Source organism: Rhamphochromis longiceps, linkage group LG16 (genome assembly GCF_057381845.1).
Source record: "Rhamphochromis longiceps isolate RC_006_pf linkage group LG16, R_longiceps_female_GT1.1, whole genome shotgun sequence".
In the NCBI taxonomy this organism is placed as follows: domain Eukaryota; kingdom Metazoa; phylum Chordata; class Actinopteri; order Cichliformes; family Cichlidae; genus Rhamphochromis; species Rhamphochromis longiceps.
Genome location: NC_140572.1, coordinates 29,113,474 through 29,129,664, shown reverse-complemented (window position 1 = coordinate 29,129,664; position 16,191 = coordinate 29,113,474). Strand labels below are relative to the sequence as shown.

The 16,191-nt window shown below is 40.3% G+C and overlaps 1 protein-coding gene across 4 annotated transcripts in view; it reads left to right on the top strand.

Moving 5' to 3' along the window:
* Positions 1 to 9,156, top strand: part of LOC146651348 (alsin-like) — a 33,430-nt gene extending 24,274 nt beyond the window's left edge. For 2 of the 4 annotated variants that reach the window (XM_085383682.1, XM_085383679.1), the window contains 10 exons: positions 2 to 157; positions 886 to 1,000; positions 2,010 to 2,167; positions 2,792 to 2,890; positions 3,031 to 3,213; positions 3,310 to 3,355; positions 3,472 to 3,533; positions 4,419 to 4,568; positions 5,217 to 5,313; positions 5,644 to 9,156. In XM_085383682.1, the coding sequence (XP_085239808.1) occupies positions 2 to 157; positions 886 to 1,000; positions 2,010 to 2,167; positions 2,792 to 2,890; positions 3,031 to 3,213; positions 3,310 to 3,355; positions 3,472 to 3,533; positions 4,419 to 4,568; positions 5,217 to 5,313; positions 5,644 to 5,682 (1,105 nt within the window). In that variant the 3' untranslated portion in view covers positions 5,683 to 9,156. The remainder of the gene's footprint in view (position 1; positions 158 to 885; positions 1,001 to 2,009; positions 2,168 to 2,791; positions 2,891 to 3,030; positions 3,214 to 3,309; positions 3,356 to 3,471; positions 3,534 to 4,418; positions 4,569 to 5,216; positions 5,314 to 5,643) is intronic. The other 2 variants (XR_014907845.1, XM_085383680.1) reach the window with 2 other exon arrangements.
* The last annotated feature ends 7,035 nt before the right edge of the window (positions 9,157 to 16,191 follow it).

Sequence of the window (16,191 nt, the reverse complement as noted above, 5' to 3'; positions counted from 1 at the left end):
GCAGACTGGGTCAGTACGCCGTGCCGGCAGATCAGAGGTGGATCTGTGTGTTTGATGAATGTTGGAGTCGGCTTGGCTGCGACGCTGCTGGGAAAGGAGAGAGGACGACGGCCTGGGAGAACATCGCTGTTACAATAACAACTGCACGACGGCAGAGGTAGACACATAAAGGACGCAACATCAAAGCCTCAGATTTAATTTGTGTTAGTTTAGACTGCAGATTTCAAATAAAAGATTGATGTAGCCAAGTTGAGGTCACACATTGGTTGATGAAATCCAGTTTTAAAGGCTCACTTTCAACATTTTAATAGTCAGTAGCCTGATTTTTTTTAAATCAGGTTTCAATAATAAACTTCTTTATTGTACATTTTACCTCAAATAGCACCATAATTACGAAAATGAATATCATATTAAGACTTAAATCTAAAACTGAGAACATAAATTCAAAGGTGTTTACTGCCATCATAAATTCTGTGAGAAGTCGGGTCATTTTCCCCTAGACTTCTATAAAACTGACAGGAAACAGCTGATGACTTAAAGCACCACATCATCCATCCAACACGGCGGTGGTTCTGTCATGCTTCGGCACGTTTGGCTGACAGTGTAACTGCCACAGTGGCATTAATAAAACACTGTATCTGTTAAAGTGAAAGCTCTGCCGCACAGTTTTTATAATGATGTAAACCTACACATTTTAAAGATGAGACATTAATGCAGTATTTATCATTTTACTTTAAACTAAATGTGCTGAAGCTCCTGCAGAAGAAATATGTAACTTTCCAAACTACTTAATGGGCCGCACAGTGTGATAATAATTCATCGTGTCTTACGTATACAGTTGTCAACTTAAATAAGTGGATGTGTCTGTGTGCTGTATGTTTGTAGCCCAGACCTCAGCAGGTCTCAGACCAAAGTCCTGGAGTGTCTGGAGTTTATTCCTCAGTATGAAGAACCTGTCACTGCAGCAAACTACGACAACATACGAAGATACCTCACCAAGGTATAGTGATCATACATTTAAATAAACAGATTTATCCTTCATTAAGGCGCAGACGCAAATGGTTTTGGAAAGACAGAGTTAATGATAGGACTGTGTGTATGGGGTGTGATCAAAAACTTGGATGTCCACCCAACTTGATCAGTGGAGATCCAGCGTGCATGGCAGAGGTAAAGGTGCAAAGTGGATGAATTAGCAGGGAGGCGGGCCTTGAGAGGAGGTTGTGTGTCTGCACACAGTTGCATGCGAGACAGATTAGCCTGTGATAGAATGGCCAACAACAGTTCAAGTCCATTTTAAAATCTCCAGTTAACCGAACAGGCATCTGTTTGGACTGTGGGGAGAAGCCAGAGTAAGTGCAGAAATCCCATAAATAAACAATAGAAAACATAAATTAAAATGTACATTTTAGGAGCTTTTCAGATTACATAGAATAAATAAATTAGAACTCACATTTTTGAAGAAGAAAAAAAGGAAAGCTACCTGAAACGCTAAAACGCAAATAATAAAAATATAGGTGGTTTCCTTATATTTTATCTGTCACGTTGGTCACACTTCGATACTTAATTGCCAAGATTACGTATCAGCTGCCTTTAAAAAGCGTTGCATTTGTATTTAGTACTCATTATGAACTTCTAAATCTCACTACTGACACATATTTTAGGAATTTAAGACTAAAGCTAATAACTAAACAGAAATGTGGAAATTCACTCTTTGAACAGCTGAAACTAATCTGAATTCAAAACAAAATAAAATAAACCAAAATAGAAACTGTAATAGCTGTGGCAACTGGAGACCCAGCCCCGATCAGCCGCGATGATCCATCACGTGATGTTTGAACGCATTGGAAGCCGTCCAGGCTCAAAGAAGATCTTGAGGGGATATTACCAAGTTTAAGTTAGGTGCGGTTTGATTATCATGAGCTGTTTTCCTGCGTCAAAAAAGTCTTCTGGTTTTGGTTATTTGTAGTTTTGTTTTTGTTAATAGATGTTTGTGTATGTGTGTGCATCAGGCATGTGAGACCCCCCACCACCCTCTAGGCTGGCTGGTGGAGACGTTGGTGACAGCGTACAGAATGACGTACGTCGGTGTGGGATCAAACCGCAGGCTGCTCAGGCAGGCGGTCCAAGAGGTCCTGGCCTACCTCACGCATTTCTACGGCGTCATCAGGTAGATTCATCTGTTTGCTGGGCCCTCAGGAAAGAGTTTCTATACACGGGTCTGAGACTGGAGAAACTTCCAGGACTGTGCTCTGAAAATTAGGACATTTTGCTGTTTCCCTGTTTAAGGTCATCTTAGTGCAGCTTTCTGTGCCATTGCTACATTTCAGTCACTACCTTGAAATCCTGTTCTGACCACCTGCACTTGTGCATATGATTTCACCATGGACCTGTGCAGAGATTTTCCAGGTCAGATTTAACCGACTTTATGTCGAGGATCTGAAAATTTCATGTGGGTTTTTCGTGCACTTAAGTTGTAAGAGTTCCACAATTTTGGAAAAAAATAAGACAACCTCTCCCCTGTGACTCTGAGGGCTTTTAACTCTGAGAGTAAACATGACATGTCTTCATATTAAAGTTATTGTACCAAAAATAAATCAATCAGCTGATTGTGAGGGAGTCAGGACTGTGGTTTAAGATTTGGTTTACAGGGACTGAGCCCTTATTAGATTTAAAAACTGAAGGTGAAACCAACTTAAATAAAACTCTTGTATACAATAAATTTTACTATATATGTATATGTGGTATAATGTCTGTCACCTGACTAAATATGGGTGTAATATTCTGTCTGCAGGTTTTTATTCCCAGGATTACCGGACGATGGCAGCGTCCTCCCAGATGCCCCCACCTCTCCATCTAAGAGCAGACGCAACTCTTACACAACAGGGCATGGGTGAGTGACACACACACACACACACACACACACACACACACACACACACACACACACACACACATACAGGACACATGAAGTTTTCCTGACTCTTCATCTGTGTTTTTCTCCTCTTCTTCCTCCACCACGTTATTCTCCAGCTGTGTTATGGTGGTGAGCTCCTCCTCTCTCCTCCTCCCTCTGCTGCTCCCTCGACTCTATCCTCCTCTCTTTACTCTGTACTCCCTGCAGGAGGAGCAGGAGGAAACTGAGTACTGGGAGCGCATCCTCCGACTCAACAAACAGCCTGACCAATCGCTGCTCAGCTTCCTGGAAGTGCAGGAGTGAGTACAAAACACACAAAATAAGTAAAGGTTTTCTTCTTTAGAAAAAAACATTTTGTTTGTTTGTTTTGTGTCATTTGAATTTTTCCACTTTAGGAAGTTCTGGCCGCTGTGGATGTCAATTCTTGGGGAGAAAAAGCAGGTGAGGCAGTTTTTTTTTTTTCTTTCTGTAATTTTCAGTCTAAATGTGCAGCTTTTATTTACAGCTGCAGCTCTCGTTTCATTGTCTGTAACTGGATCTCTTTGCATGCATTACAGATTGTGTCCAGCAGCAAAGACGCCTGTTTTGTTTCTGCTGTAGAAACACTCCAGCAGATCAGGTAGCTGCCCTGTGATCACGCACAATGTCATTAGTGATGACTAGACACTAAAAATGAAAAATGGAGCTCTTATTTATGGTTTAGAGTTTTGTGTATCTATAAGAGTGATTCATTTGCAACTGAATTTACAGATGTCCTGGTTACAAACACACAAGCTTTTCAAAATGTAAATGTTTCTTCACACAAGTAAAAAAACTCCTTAGAAGCAGATTTTATTAAAGCGGGATAAAGTTCATGGTTCACCTGTCGGCCATGAAGAAGAGCGTCACTACACTGAATGATGAGCTGTGCTCAGTTCAGAGTGACGGATGATGTTGTCGATCCTGACGTCCACCTTCACATCCTGAACCTGAGCGCACAGATGTTCAGCTCTTTGGTGGGCGGAGCTTCCTGACTGCGATGGAGGGTCTCCTCGAGGGTGCTCAGTATTTTGCACTCTCCTGCTGACCTCAGAGCCGCCAGCAGCTCTCTGTGTGAACTGAGTAAGCGGTTAAAAAGAAGGATAGTCGGATGGGTGATCACTTGAATGGGATGTCGCTATTGTCTCCTTTTCCTTCATCAAGGATGCTCAGCTATATCCTCTCCTAAAGGAAGCATTAAACACCTTTCCTAAGCATTTAGAGAATTTGCCCAGTTCTTGTGAAGACTGCCACACAGATACTTTCAGGTCATTTCACTCAGTTAGCAGCTGATTATTCAAGCACACACTGGGACTCCTTCACTCAGCTGGTTTTTTAATAGATGTTGTGATGCTTGATCACAAACTATTGAGACTTTGGTAAAGGGATACACACCCACGCACTAATAAAAATGTCACAATGTCATGAGTTTATAATGTAAATTCACGAGTTGAGTATTAAAATTCAACCCTTCATATTTACACAGCACCAGATTCACTCCGTCAGACAAGCTGATGGTGATCCAGAAGTCGTTTGAGGAGCTGACCCTGGAGGTGAAACCTCTGCTGCATGGTGACTTCCTCTGGTGCATGGATGATCTGTTCCCACTCTTCCTTTATGTGGTGCTCAGAGCCAGGTATCCTATCACACATTCATGCATTTGCATGTAGTAAGAGGTGTCTGTATTGCCTTATTGGTGGTATTTGAGGTCTGTGTTGGTTACCCTAACCTTATGCTTTTATTGAAGTCTTGACAATCAGGGAACAAAAACAGTCATCAGTCTACCTGATATTTTTCAAAAATACTTAGATTTTTCCCAAAAAAGTACTTTTAGCTTGTCTCCAAATACAAAGGAGTAGGATTCAGGGTTGATGTCAGCCTAGCCGGTGAGTTAGACCTCACAGTGTTAAATTTGTGTCCCCTCTTTAGAGATTCAGGTGTAGGAACTATAGCCTCAAAGTTTTTTAAACACGTGATATTTATAATGATTAAAAAAACAGAACATTTTATAAGTGATAGCTGGCAGAATTTATATCTGTAAGAGAATGAAGGGCATTTTCCATCCTGAGCTATTTTCTTGAGTATTTTATAAAGTACTGTGTTTTGTTGGAGGTTGTCTAAGTAGCTGTACAAGAAGTGAAAACCAAACTAAGCAAGTCAAAGAGGACCAAACCAGTCCTGATGGTTTTCAAGTTCGCAGTCTTGTTATTTTTACTATCCCACCTCTTTGAAAGTAGTTTTATAAACATCCAATTAATCCATTACACATTATTCTGCTGCTCAGGATCCGAAACCTGGGAGCTGAAATCAGCCTCATAGAAGATATGATGGATCCCAACATTCAGCACGGAGAGCTGGGACTGATGTTCACAACACTAAAGGTGAGAGCAGCCGACTCCCAGACACATTTACATAAAAGGTGTAAAAGTACCTGTTTCAACATAATTTTATGGACCCTTTGTGTTTTCTTCTGGATCTGAAGCAGCGTAATTAAAAAAACCTTTTCAACAAATTCCTAGTTTTGTGTCAGTTTACAATAAGAAAGGTCTATAAGCACTTTCCTGACTCCATAGTTCCTCAAAGGAAACAAAAAATCTTTGTAAAACTTCAGGAAATCTCCAAATTGCTGTTTTTGTTTCAGCTGTGACTCCAATCACAGTTATTCTTCGTCCATCATGCGTGCAGGATTTTAAACCATGTCTCTGCCACAGGCCTGTTACATCCAGATCCAGCGGGAGACGAACACGTAGGAGACAGGAGGTTGCCACGCGCTGACAGGAAGTGCCATAACCAAACCGAAGCTGCATCGAGGCTGCAGACGTGCACAGCAAAGGGAATGTGGGAGCTAAACCTCTGAGCAGGAGGAGGTCTGACCCCTCTCATTAACTCCACTTTTTTCTATCCAACAACCTCATCAGGCCTATAAACAGTGGGAGCGTAGCGCCCTCTTCTGGACAGGCTGCGACACTGCACCTTCATTTTCAAATGCACTTTGACATACGTGTCAGTTTAACTTCCATTTGAGTTTCAGAACTATTTAATGAAAATTTTATTTTACAGTGTTTCCCTGACTGCTGAATAGGGCTGCCACAAACGATTATTTTGATAGTCGACTAGTCACCGATTATTTTTGCGATTAGTCGACTAATCAGATCATCATCCATTGGACGTAAAACTACAGCTTATTGCACCAGCAGCATCTGCTCTTATATAACTATCATTAGCTTACAGCTTTAAGTGTTTAAGGTCTGTGCTAACTAAAAATAAAGACAAGATAGTTTATTAAATTTTAATGAAATTTGCAGATTGTTTCGGTGAAGTTTAATAAACTCCTTGCTATCTAAAATATAACAGGACACTGGAGTATATTCTGGAGCATCTCACACTTCTGATAATCAGTTGTCTGCTTGACGTTTATTCAGCTGTGTAAAAACTATAACTTTAATCTCAGACAAACTGATTTACTCAGGAACAAATAAAATACTAAAAAAAAGCCAAACAATAACATTTTAAGTTATCTAAGTGACTCATATATATTTAACCTGAGTAGCGAAAGATGGCGGTGGGTTTGAAAACGATTTGCGGGGAGTCCGGTGTTCTCACGGCGCTAGTGAGCCTAGCCCCCGGCTCGCTAACGAGCTAGTGGGTAACAGATGTCTCCGAAAACGTTGGAGCGCTTTTGAAAATATGTGGTGTCCTGATAAACTGAGCAGATATTTGAGGTTTACACAGCTACATTCTCGCCTGAAAATATGTTAAACGTTTATTTTGTGACCCAGAAAGAATAATAAGAGTAACATTAAAACTAACTAGCTGCCGCCATTGTTGGAAACTGCGCTGGGCCGCGCTATGAATTCTGGGACACAGCTGCTTCTTCTTCTTCTTCTTCGGGGTTTAACGGTAGCTGACATCCTTGTACATGCAATGCTGCCATCTTCTGTTTCAGTCCGTTATTACACTCTTAAATCCTGCCACTTATTCCTGCGTCTTTTGTGATCTTACAAAGCTTCAAACGACGCGTCGACTATTAAATCAGTCGTCGACGATTTTGATAGTCGACGTAATCGTGACTAGTCGACAAATCGTGGCAGCCCTACTGCTGAATATACAGTGTATATTATACCGATTTCATCTGCTCTTTGCATCAACTGGATGCAAAAAGCGCTAACTACATCATAGATGATAAACATAACTGTGTTTTAAAGGGAAAAGTCGGTGCTAATAACTGCAATAACGATGTAAATATTTTTCTAAGGGTGAAAGAGTTTTCAAAAGGGATCTTTAAGGCTGTTAATGCTACGATCGTTGTTTTTATTTAGCTGAATTCGAATGCAGTGGAAAACCAGGGAGAGAGATGACGAGTGTGTTCTTGGTAGCAGATTTTGGATGAATACACTGTTGAAGGCTAATGTGGGCTACAGTGCAGGTACTTACTGAACGTGCAGCATGTGTCAGCTGCAGTTAAAGTTAAAGTGTGGCTCTAAACCAGAATTAGGTGCTGCTGCTGCTTTGTGAGGCTGAACGATTTTTCTCCGTTTTAGCTCAATTTTATTTTGAGTGTGAGTGACGCGCTCACTTTTCACTGAGCAGCCGAATGAGACAGAGCTCGATCAAACTGGGCATCCCGCCGATGCCGATGCACATTAACAAACTAAAACTGTAACTCTGACACACAAACATAACTCTGATCTCCTACAGCTCTGATATTTTTAACCAGGATAAAGTGACCAGCAGGATTACTGATTTTGGTCCTTCGCTGAACAGGATGAACAAGCTCAGCATAAAGGAAACTTTCATTCTTTTAATCTGAGTGCTTCTTCTCTTATTCTGTGTTCTTGTTTAAGAATATCATCTTCAGATCCAGGAACGCCGAGTTTTCTGGGCTTTAGTTTACTTCCACGTTCAGCCGGCGAAAGTCTGCAAAAGGAATCTGCATCTGTCATCTGTCATGTTTTTGTATCAAGCTGCATGAAAGGAACATTTCAGGGTTTTTCTTTTGTTTTTGGGTTTCTGTTTGTGTGTTTTATTTTGTTTTATGTTATTAAGAAAAGCAACTTTGCAACATTTCCAAAAAGTTTGACAGCAAAGTTCATGAACATCTCAGTTCAGAGAAAATGGTGCGCACATTCACGTCATAATTGTTACTGTGTGTGTTTTAATGCAGATCCAGATTTTTTTTAAAACACATTTGTCCAGCTAGTTAATGAAACTTTTAGGTTGTTTTGATCCCTTGAAGCTGACTCAGAATAATATTTTTTTTAATGTTGTGTCCTTGTGTGTTCAAGGAAAAAAATAAGACATGAGGGAGTTTTGTCACTTTAAAATGTTTTTCTTATTTATTTATGATTGGAATACAGTTTAAATTAATGATATTGATTATAAATTATGAAGACTTACCACAAACCTGCACAGGATCCATCTAAATTTGAGTGAGCTGAGGACTGTGATGCTTTTGTATCATCGAGACTGACGACGACTTGTAATTTCAGTGTTACTGAAAGCTGCACTGTATTCACTGCCACCTCCACCATGTTTTTATTTTTGGCAGAGTCACTTAAACCTGTGTTCTGATTTAGTTTTTTAAAAATACTACAAGCAATGGAGTGAGAGTTGCTGAGAGTTCATGGTGTAAAGCCTGAGCCGTGAAATAATTGACCCTTTTTGAAACTGGTGTGTTTATTGAATCTATTGCTTTAAAAAAATTAAATAGCAGTTTATAAATGATTTGTGTGATTGTCAGTCACACTGATTATGTACAGATCTCATGTATCTCATGTATGTATCAAATATGATACAGTCTGTGTTACAGGGTTAAATCTTTGGACCTATCAGGTTCAAGGAGAGAGAGCCTCAGCCAAATATCAACACTGTCTTCAGCTCTCAGACTGACTTTTGTTGATTTGAGATAAATGAAAAGTTTCTCTGAGAATCGTAATGCACTGTACAGCAGCTCTCCGGCTTCATGCATTTCATAAAGAGAAGCCAGTGTCTGCCTAGATGGAAGAAACCATTAGAGGAAAATAAAGTAATTAAAACTGATGAGCTAACATGTAAAACATGTTTCAGACTAGGAAGCATCTTTGAGGTGATTATTTTTTTCTAACTGGGTGTATATTTTTGTAACCTTGTAGAAAGAGTTGATTTGGGGGGAAATGATTGATGAATGTCGAGTAAAGACTGATTTCAGATGTTTATTTTTAAAAAAGGCAATAAATTTATTTTAACTCTGGAAAGGTCTCCTCGTTTTGTTAAAATCACGACTGTTTGAAAAATGATCAGCACTCCTTCGAAGCACAGAGTGTTTGCAAACGGACTGATTCTTATACAGGACCTTTCTACTCTCCCAGAGCTCTTTATACCCACACTTATTCATACAAGTGCTTTCTATCTAACATTCAAACTCCATCGGAGCGCAACTTGGGGTTAGTATCTTGCCCACAGATATTTGGCATGCAACCCAGGAGCAAACCAGGTTAGTAGATGACCTGCTCTAACTTCTGAGCTACAGACACCTGGAAACAGCTCCAAATATTTGAAGGAATAGGTGTGGTCTGAGGGTTATTTAGTTCTTTTGCACATGTAGGTGAAAGATTTAGACTGGATTTTGAGGTTTGTGAGGCTGACATAAGGGGGAAGCGATGTGTAGAGCTGAGCAGGATGATGGAGGGTTTTTCGGAGAGTTTGTTTATAAGTACCAGTCTCTGATGGAAGTGAGAAGACTTCATACGCACGCGCACACACACACACACACACACACACACACACACACACACACACACACACATTGAAGACAATAAAAGGCGTTTAAAATTAATATACACCACGAGTTTAGTCTATAATTCAGCAGGCTCCAAGGGAGGAACTCACACATTACAGTCATTTGATTTATTGATAATATGAGAAATATTGACTAGTAAAGTGTTTTATGAGTCATGAAATACAAAATATCTGTTAGTTTTAACACACATGAAGAAACTACAGAGATGCGAAGCAGTCCTTTTTTTCCTGGGTCGACTGAGAGGCCAGCAGGCATTTTAACAATTATAAGGAATATATGAAGAATATCTGAGTGAAGTCCGTAACCTCTCACACTTTTCTTAACATAGGAGCAGACTGAGAGAATAGCCCTGTAAAAAGGTTTACCAGTGGTACAGAGCAGAAAGCTGACCAGGACTATTCAGGATTGTAATACATCTAAGGGCCCCATTATAAACAGTATATCCAGTACATGTAAGCACTGGAAAAAGACAGATTTCAGGACAAGCGTAGCTCATATTTCGTTTTTTTCCTTTCTTTTTTTAGCCTAGTTGTAGTTCAATTCTGGGGACAAACATTTATAAAATGTTGTGAGAGTGAAGTCTACACTGATTATAACTGTTTTACACATGCAGAGATATAAGAGGAAACCATACAAAGCAGGTATTTGCATTTAAAAAAAACCCAATAGGAAACAGTGATGTGGTTTCCACAACCAGTAAAAAAAAAAACACAATAGATTCATTCAGCCTCTTTAGGATCATAAAGAGCAGATCAACATAATCCACTAAATGTAAAGGATCCAGAACTATAAACGGTATAAAAGATGGTCTTTTTAATGGCCACCAGGGGGCACCCTTGTTGTTAGAAAGTGAGTTCTGGTCAAATAGGAGTCAATGGGAAAAGCTCTTTTCAGCTCTTTTTCTCATGGACCTCAGCAAACACTTTCCTGTTGAATTTATTGTCTCAAGCACTATTTTACAGGAGAATAAAGGAGGTTTTCCCAGTTTGACAAGTCCGCTCTTCACTCTCCACAAATAATTGCAATCACAAAATTAATAAACTTGAGGTTTTCACTTACCAGTAGGTCACATCACATTGGCAGTGTCCATCTTTTAGGCCGCCTGTGGCGTGTACACAAGCTTTAACCATGCCTAAACACTAACACGTTGTGACCATTTCATATTCAGGCCCAGGAGCGGCCGTGAGGGATCAGATGTTGACTCTCTGACATTCGATTCAACCTGATGTCGCAGCTACCTGTGGAGTGTGATCTTAGGTTAACACCTGTGTGTTGGAGCAGGCTCAGGTGTCCGTTTCATTAATGATGGATGATTGTTTCTTCCTGACATCACCCGGATTTCTAACAAAAAAAGAAAGTATTTGTACCTCATTCTCGTCTGCTCTGCTGAAGGTAATCCAGTCAGTGGCTTCAAGTTTTACATCAGGAGTTTGTCATTAGTTTGGTTTCTTTAAAAAGAAACAAAAAACATTTTTTTAAAAAGGAAACACAGAGTTAGACACCAACTCTGTAAAATCCTCATTGTTGTCTGAAAAGAAAAAGTAATTATACCAGCTAAAGCATTTTATTCAGGCAGCTGACTGTGAGTCACCCTGGGCTGCTCTCTCTTGTAAAGTACGTGCTCATGATTAAAAACATGTGATTTTATCTTCATGCAGCCAGTTGTCTTATTAAACTGTCAGCCAGCCTCCTTTAACTGTTTAGTTTTGACTGTTTTTAATGTTTGATCGTCCAGCTGAAACGTGCTGGCTGGTCCATTGATGAAACTTCACTGCATTACTTTTCAGTAAAGCGGTCGGATAACAGCTGATGAACAGCGACATAAAAAATATTCCTTCCTCCCAGCCTCGCTGACCTGTAACCAGGGGTCAGAAAAACAGGAACCGCAGAGTGTTTTAAAAATATCGGACACTGCTGGCTTTTGTTTTGGAAAGAGCTAAATGGACCTTGAAAAGAAGCTCTTAAAGGTCAGGTATATAAAGGTATATACCTGACCTTTAAGAGCTGTTCTGCAGATCTCTCACACACACACACGTACATATATGTACACAAGATGCCTGGATGTTTAGAGGTTTCATCTGCATAAGCCAAGAGGATGCATACATGTCTTTAAAGTCAAGATTACAGGAATTGTAATTCCTACCATCCATCCATATTCATCCATTAACCCTTAGCAAACAATTTTATTTCCTAAAATAAAATAATTTCCAGTGTTAAATATAGAACTTCAATTATTTTATTTTAAAATAAAATGTAACTATATTGAGTTGCAAATACTTACAGGTAGGTAGACTAAGAATAGAATAAATGAGTAATAATCGGGTTTTCGCAAGAACAAAAAATAAATACACTGTCGGGAAATTTAAATAATGTGTAAGTAACTTTAGGTAGTGCGTGAGTAATTCAAAGTATTGCATAACTTCGGGTATGTTATAGGAACGGAGACAGTCCTTTCCTGAAATTCCATTAAAGTACAAGTGAATTAACGTCTCAGATGTGGGCTGTATTATAAAGTGTTACCCAATTTTTAACCGATAGTCTGAGATTACAAATTGAATTACAGAATTACAAAACACCTGGTCATAAAAAAAAGACCTCCGAAATCTCATTGTGTGTTTAGTTAAAATGCAGAAATGATTGTGCGTATGTTTTACCGGATGCAAAATAATGTAGTGTAAGCCAGAGCCACTCTCCTTATCTTTCATCCCTGATTTCTCTGTTTTTACTGCAGCTAGTGTTCTTTTCACTGTGCTGTTGAAAGAAGGTTTGCCAATTCTCCCAGCATAGACTGTGGAGGAGATACCAGGAGATGGGTTACCGCAAAACGTGAGCAGGACAGGACCACTAGAAGGGCATCAGCCCCTGCAGCAGGACTGCTCCCTTGTGTGAGGAGCCGGAGGAGTGCGTCCAGAGCTGGATAAAGTGACCTCCAGCAGGAGAGTTTTGTGCATGTTTCTGTCCAAACTTTTAGCAGACTATTAGGGTTGCATAACGCCCTGACTTCATTTAGTGAGATCTGTGCTCACAGACCAGCATCATGCAGCGTGACTGGCATTATCCAGAGAACAAGGGAACCAGCAGATCCACCAGTGAGCTCCATTCTCTGTACGTGTGACACATGAGGAAGAGAACTTTACGCCTCCTGCAGCCTCCATCAGCACGACTGGACGGCTGACTGGCAGAACATCCGGAACGGTATACATCAGTGCATCCGATGCTGCCAAATAGCCCGACAGACCTTAAAGTCATTGATCTAGGTGTGGGAGGAGATCCATAGGACACCATCTACCGTCTCACCTAAAGCATCCCCCGTTGTCAGGAGGCATGTGGGGGCCAAAAATACGATTGATCCACATGTAACACCCGGATCAGGTTTTTTTCGAGTAGTTATTGTTTATCTTCAAAATAAATTCAAAATGTGGAGATTAAATGTTCAGTTTCAAGTCTTCCACGGCTGTTAAACTGTCTACGTTCCAATGCGATTGAAGAGACGCTGTATCTGGTCAGAAGTTAAAACCACACAAACTCATAAGAGTTGGCCAGGATGTTGATGGCTGCACCCTTGTGCAGTAAAGAGGGGATATGTTGTATTGCCAGACACAATGAGTCAGCTGGTCAAGTTATTTCACTTACCCATCTACACAAGGCATTATGCAGAGAGGTTATAGGAGCCATGGCAGAGATCCACATTTCAACTTTAATCTCAAAATAAACAATAAATGAAAAAAAAAGTGCTATTTTTTGTCTTAATGTGCCCGTCATAAAAGAAATGGCACATTTATTCAATTATTTATTTACTGTTTTCCAGGGTGGTGTATTCCAAATGGGCTGCTATGTTTGCTTAAACATATTAACTTAAATTTCAGATCGACTTTGCCCTCAAAATTTAAGTCAGCAGACGATCCCGGGGCTGGTGTGACTCACGTGTCAGCAGATTTCCTGGAATGAATTCAGTACCTGCACTGAAAGCAGCACGCAAACACGATCGCTGAGACAGAATGTCATCACAAATAAAGAATATTTACGAATGCCTGCAGGTCATAATGAACAGGATCAAGCATCAACAATCACCCACAGCTTTTACATGAAGTTTGTTTACATTAATAGATATGCAGTAATCGTGTGCTTGAAATCTAGCATTTGTCTGCATGAGAGAGGGAGACAGAGACCGTTATTCTTTTCATCTTGACCCAGATGATGTAAAATGAGACACTTTTTTTGGATCAGCTGATTCAGATCAGTTCTGGTCTCATTCATAATTGTTCCTCCTGTAAGTGCTGACGTGCAGCCCATCTGCAGGGCGAGCGGTGAGCTGAGGCCCCGACAAAACTGCAGGTCAGACGGTTCGGATTGGCAGAGCTTCCACACACACACACACACACACACACACACACACACACACACACACACACACACACACACACACACACAGACTTTGATTGTGTGCCTGCATCTCAGCTGTGTTTGTGTCTGCAAAGGATGAAAGAAAGTGAGGATAGAGAGCAAGCCAAGAGCTAGGAAAGAGCCTGGTCAGGTTAACCCTCTTAACCCTCAGGGCATCAAGACAGTCACATTAGGTGTTTATGTGACCTCTGACTTAAGACCTCCTCATTACTGTTATGAGAAATCATGCAAATGCCTAAGTCCCCTTTTAATGTTGAAAATCAAAAGTTCAAATAAGTTCAAATAAGTTCAAATAACGTCACCATTAAAGGATAAAAATTCCTTTCAGTGATTTCCTGAAGCCTCTGTTGCTTATTTGTGTCTCCTCTCTGATGATGGTGCAGCTTCATCACATAAACAACCTTCTAACAGACTGAAAAAGGTTGATTGCATTTAGTTTTTTACAGCCAGGAGAGGAAAAGTCTGACATGCACATCCACACAGCTGCTCCTCCGGTTAATATGCTGCAAAATGTTTCTGAATTCAAATTATACCAGCAAAGACTTCAAAGAAAAAAAATAGAGATGCTGAAAGCCATCTGATACACGAGAAGGGATAATTTGTCCCTGTGCTGTTTCTGTCCCTCGTCCTGTCCTACTGATCCAGTAAAAGGGAATAAATGAAGGAGCATTGAAGGAGGACACAGGAGGGATTATGGGCTCTTGACCCAGTTACCTGCCGTGACTAAATACTGGCATAGCCGGCACACTGGCCTGGACTGGCCTTCAGCGCATAAGGACAGCTAGAAGCAGCATTTATTCACTCACCCATAAACACACATGCGGACAAGCAAAGCTTTTCCTTTAAGCTAAACTTGCACGTATCAAAAAAGTACTGAGTAAATCTGTGTTTTTAAAGCATTGATCCTGAATATTTTGTGCACTAAAGCTGACAGCAAGGTCAGATATGCCCATATACAGTGTGTGCAGATTCTTTCTTGAATGCAGCAACTCTCTTTGATTAAAAGCTCATCATTTTGAAGTAGAATAAGTGGGACTGTGAATGAGGCTTGAGTAAAATAGTGCTGTTAAGTACCATGTGGTTTACCATACTGACCAGTTTTTCAAACTCTTCAGTATGAGTCTGAACTTTTTGTCAGATTTTCTTGGTCCTTTTTTCCATTCTTAAATATTGCACTGATTTTGTGTATTGTTGGCCAGGATGAAGTTATGTCAGCAGACCTGCTTTTGATTGTGGTACAGACACACTCCCAGACACACAGCAAATTAGGACACCAAGTCTTATGTGCAGACTGAGAATGCACACACCTGCCAAGGCTGAAAAATCCCTCCACATCCACGTGTGTAGAGCCCAGGAGGAAATAGAGATCCAGGTTAAAGTGTTTGAGACAGTGACAACCAAAGTTGAGATGTTTCCCTTCCTCTCAGTGGAACATAGTGCTTCCAGAAATTGGATCCAGATGTGAATCCAGAGATCATCAAGACGCTGGCTCCCAATTCTGCCTGTTTCATTTTCATGTATATTTCTATTACTAGATAAGATGCTAGACACAGAATGTCCAATTCTTCTCCCTGTTGCAACAGTAAATACTTCAAACCTAAAAGTCTAAGGTGGGTCGCTCCCACCTCTGGCAAAACTCACGCATATCCCTCTGGCAGCTGGGATTGGCTCCAGCCTCCTCAAGCCCGAGTGACCGACCAGATGGATGTTTCTAACCAGGCAGCTCTACACCCCTGCAAATTTTTAACAGAATTTATTCAAAACTTTGAGCCGTCACGTTTACAAAGAAAATAACACATACACACATTCACACACCCTAGCAATAACATAACCTCTTTGGTGTGGATTTAAAAAAAGGCCAAAAGGCAAATTTATTTGTACAACCTTGCTTAGAAGAGCACAGTAAAAGTGAAAACTTGAAAAACTTACTAACCTCTTGTAGGTATAGTTTGTTCCAAGAAAAACCAAATATCTTGTAGCTTAAAAATTTTTGCATGGAAGATAACTGACAATAATGCAAAGCACAAACCAGTTGTTAAACTGCTAAAAGGAGAAATAATAACTGCTGAATTTATCC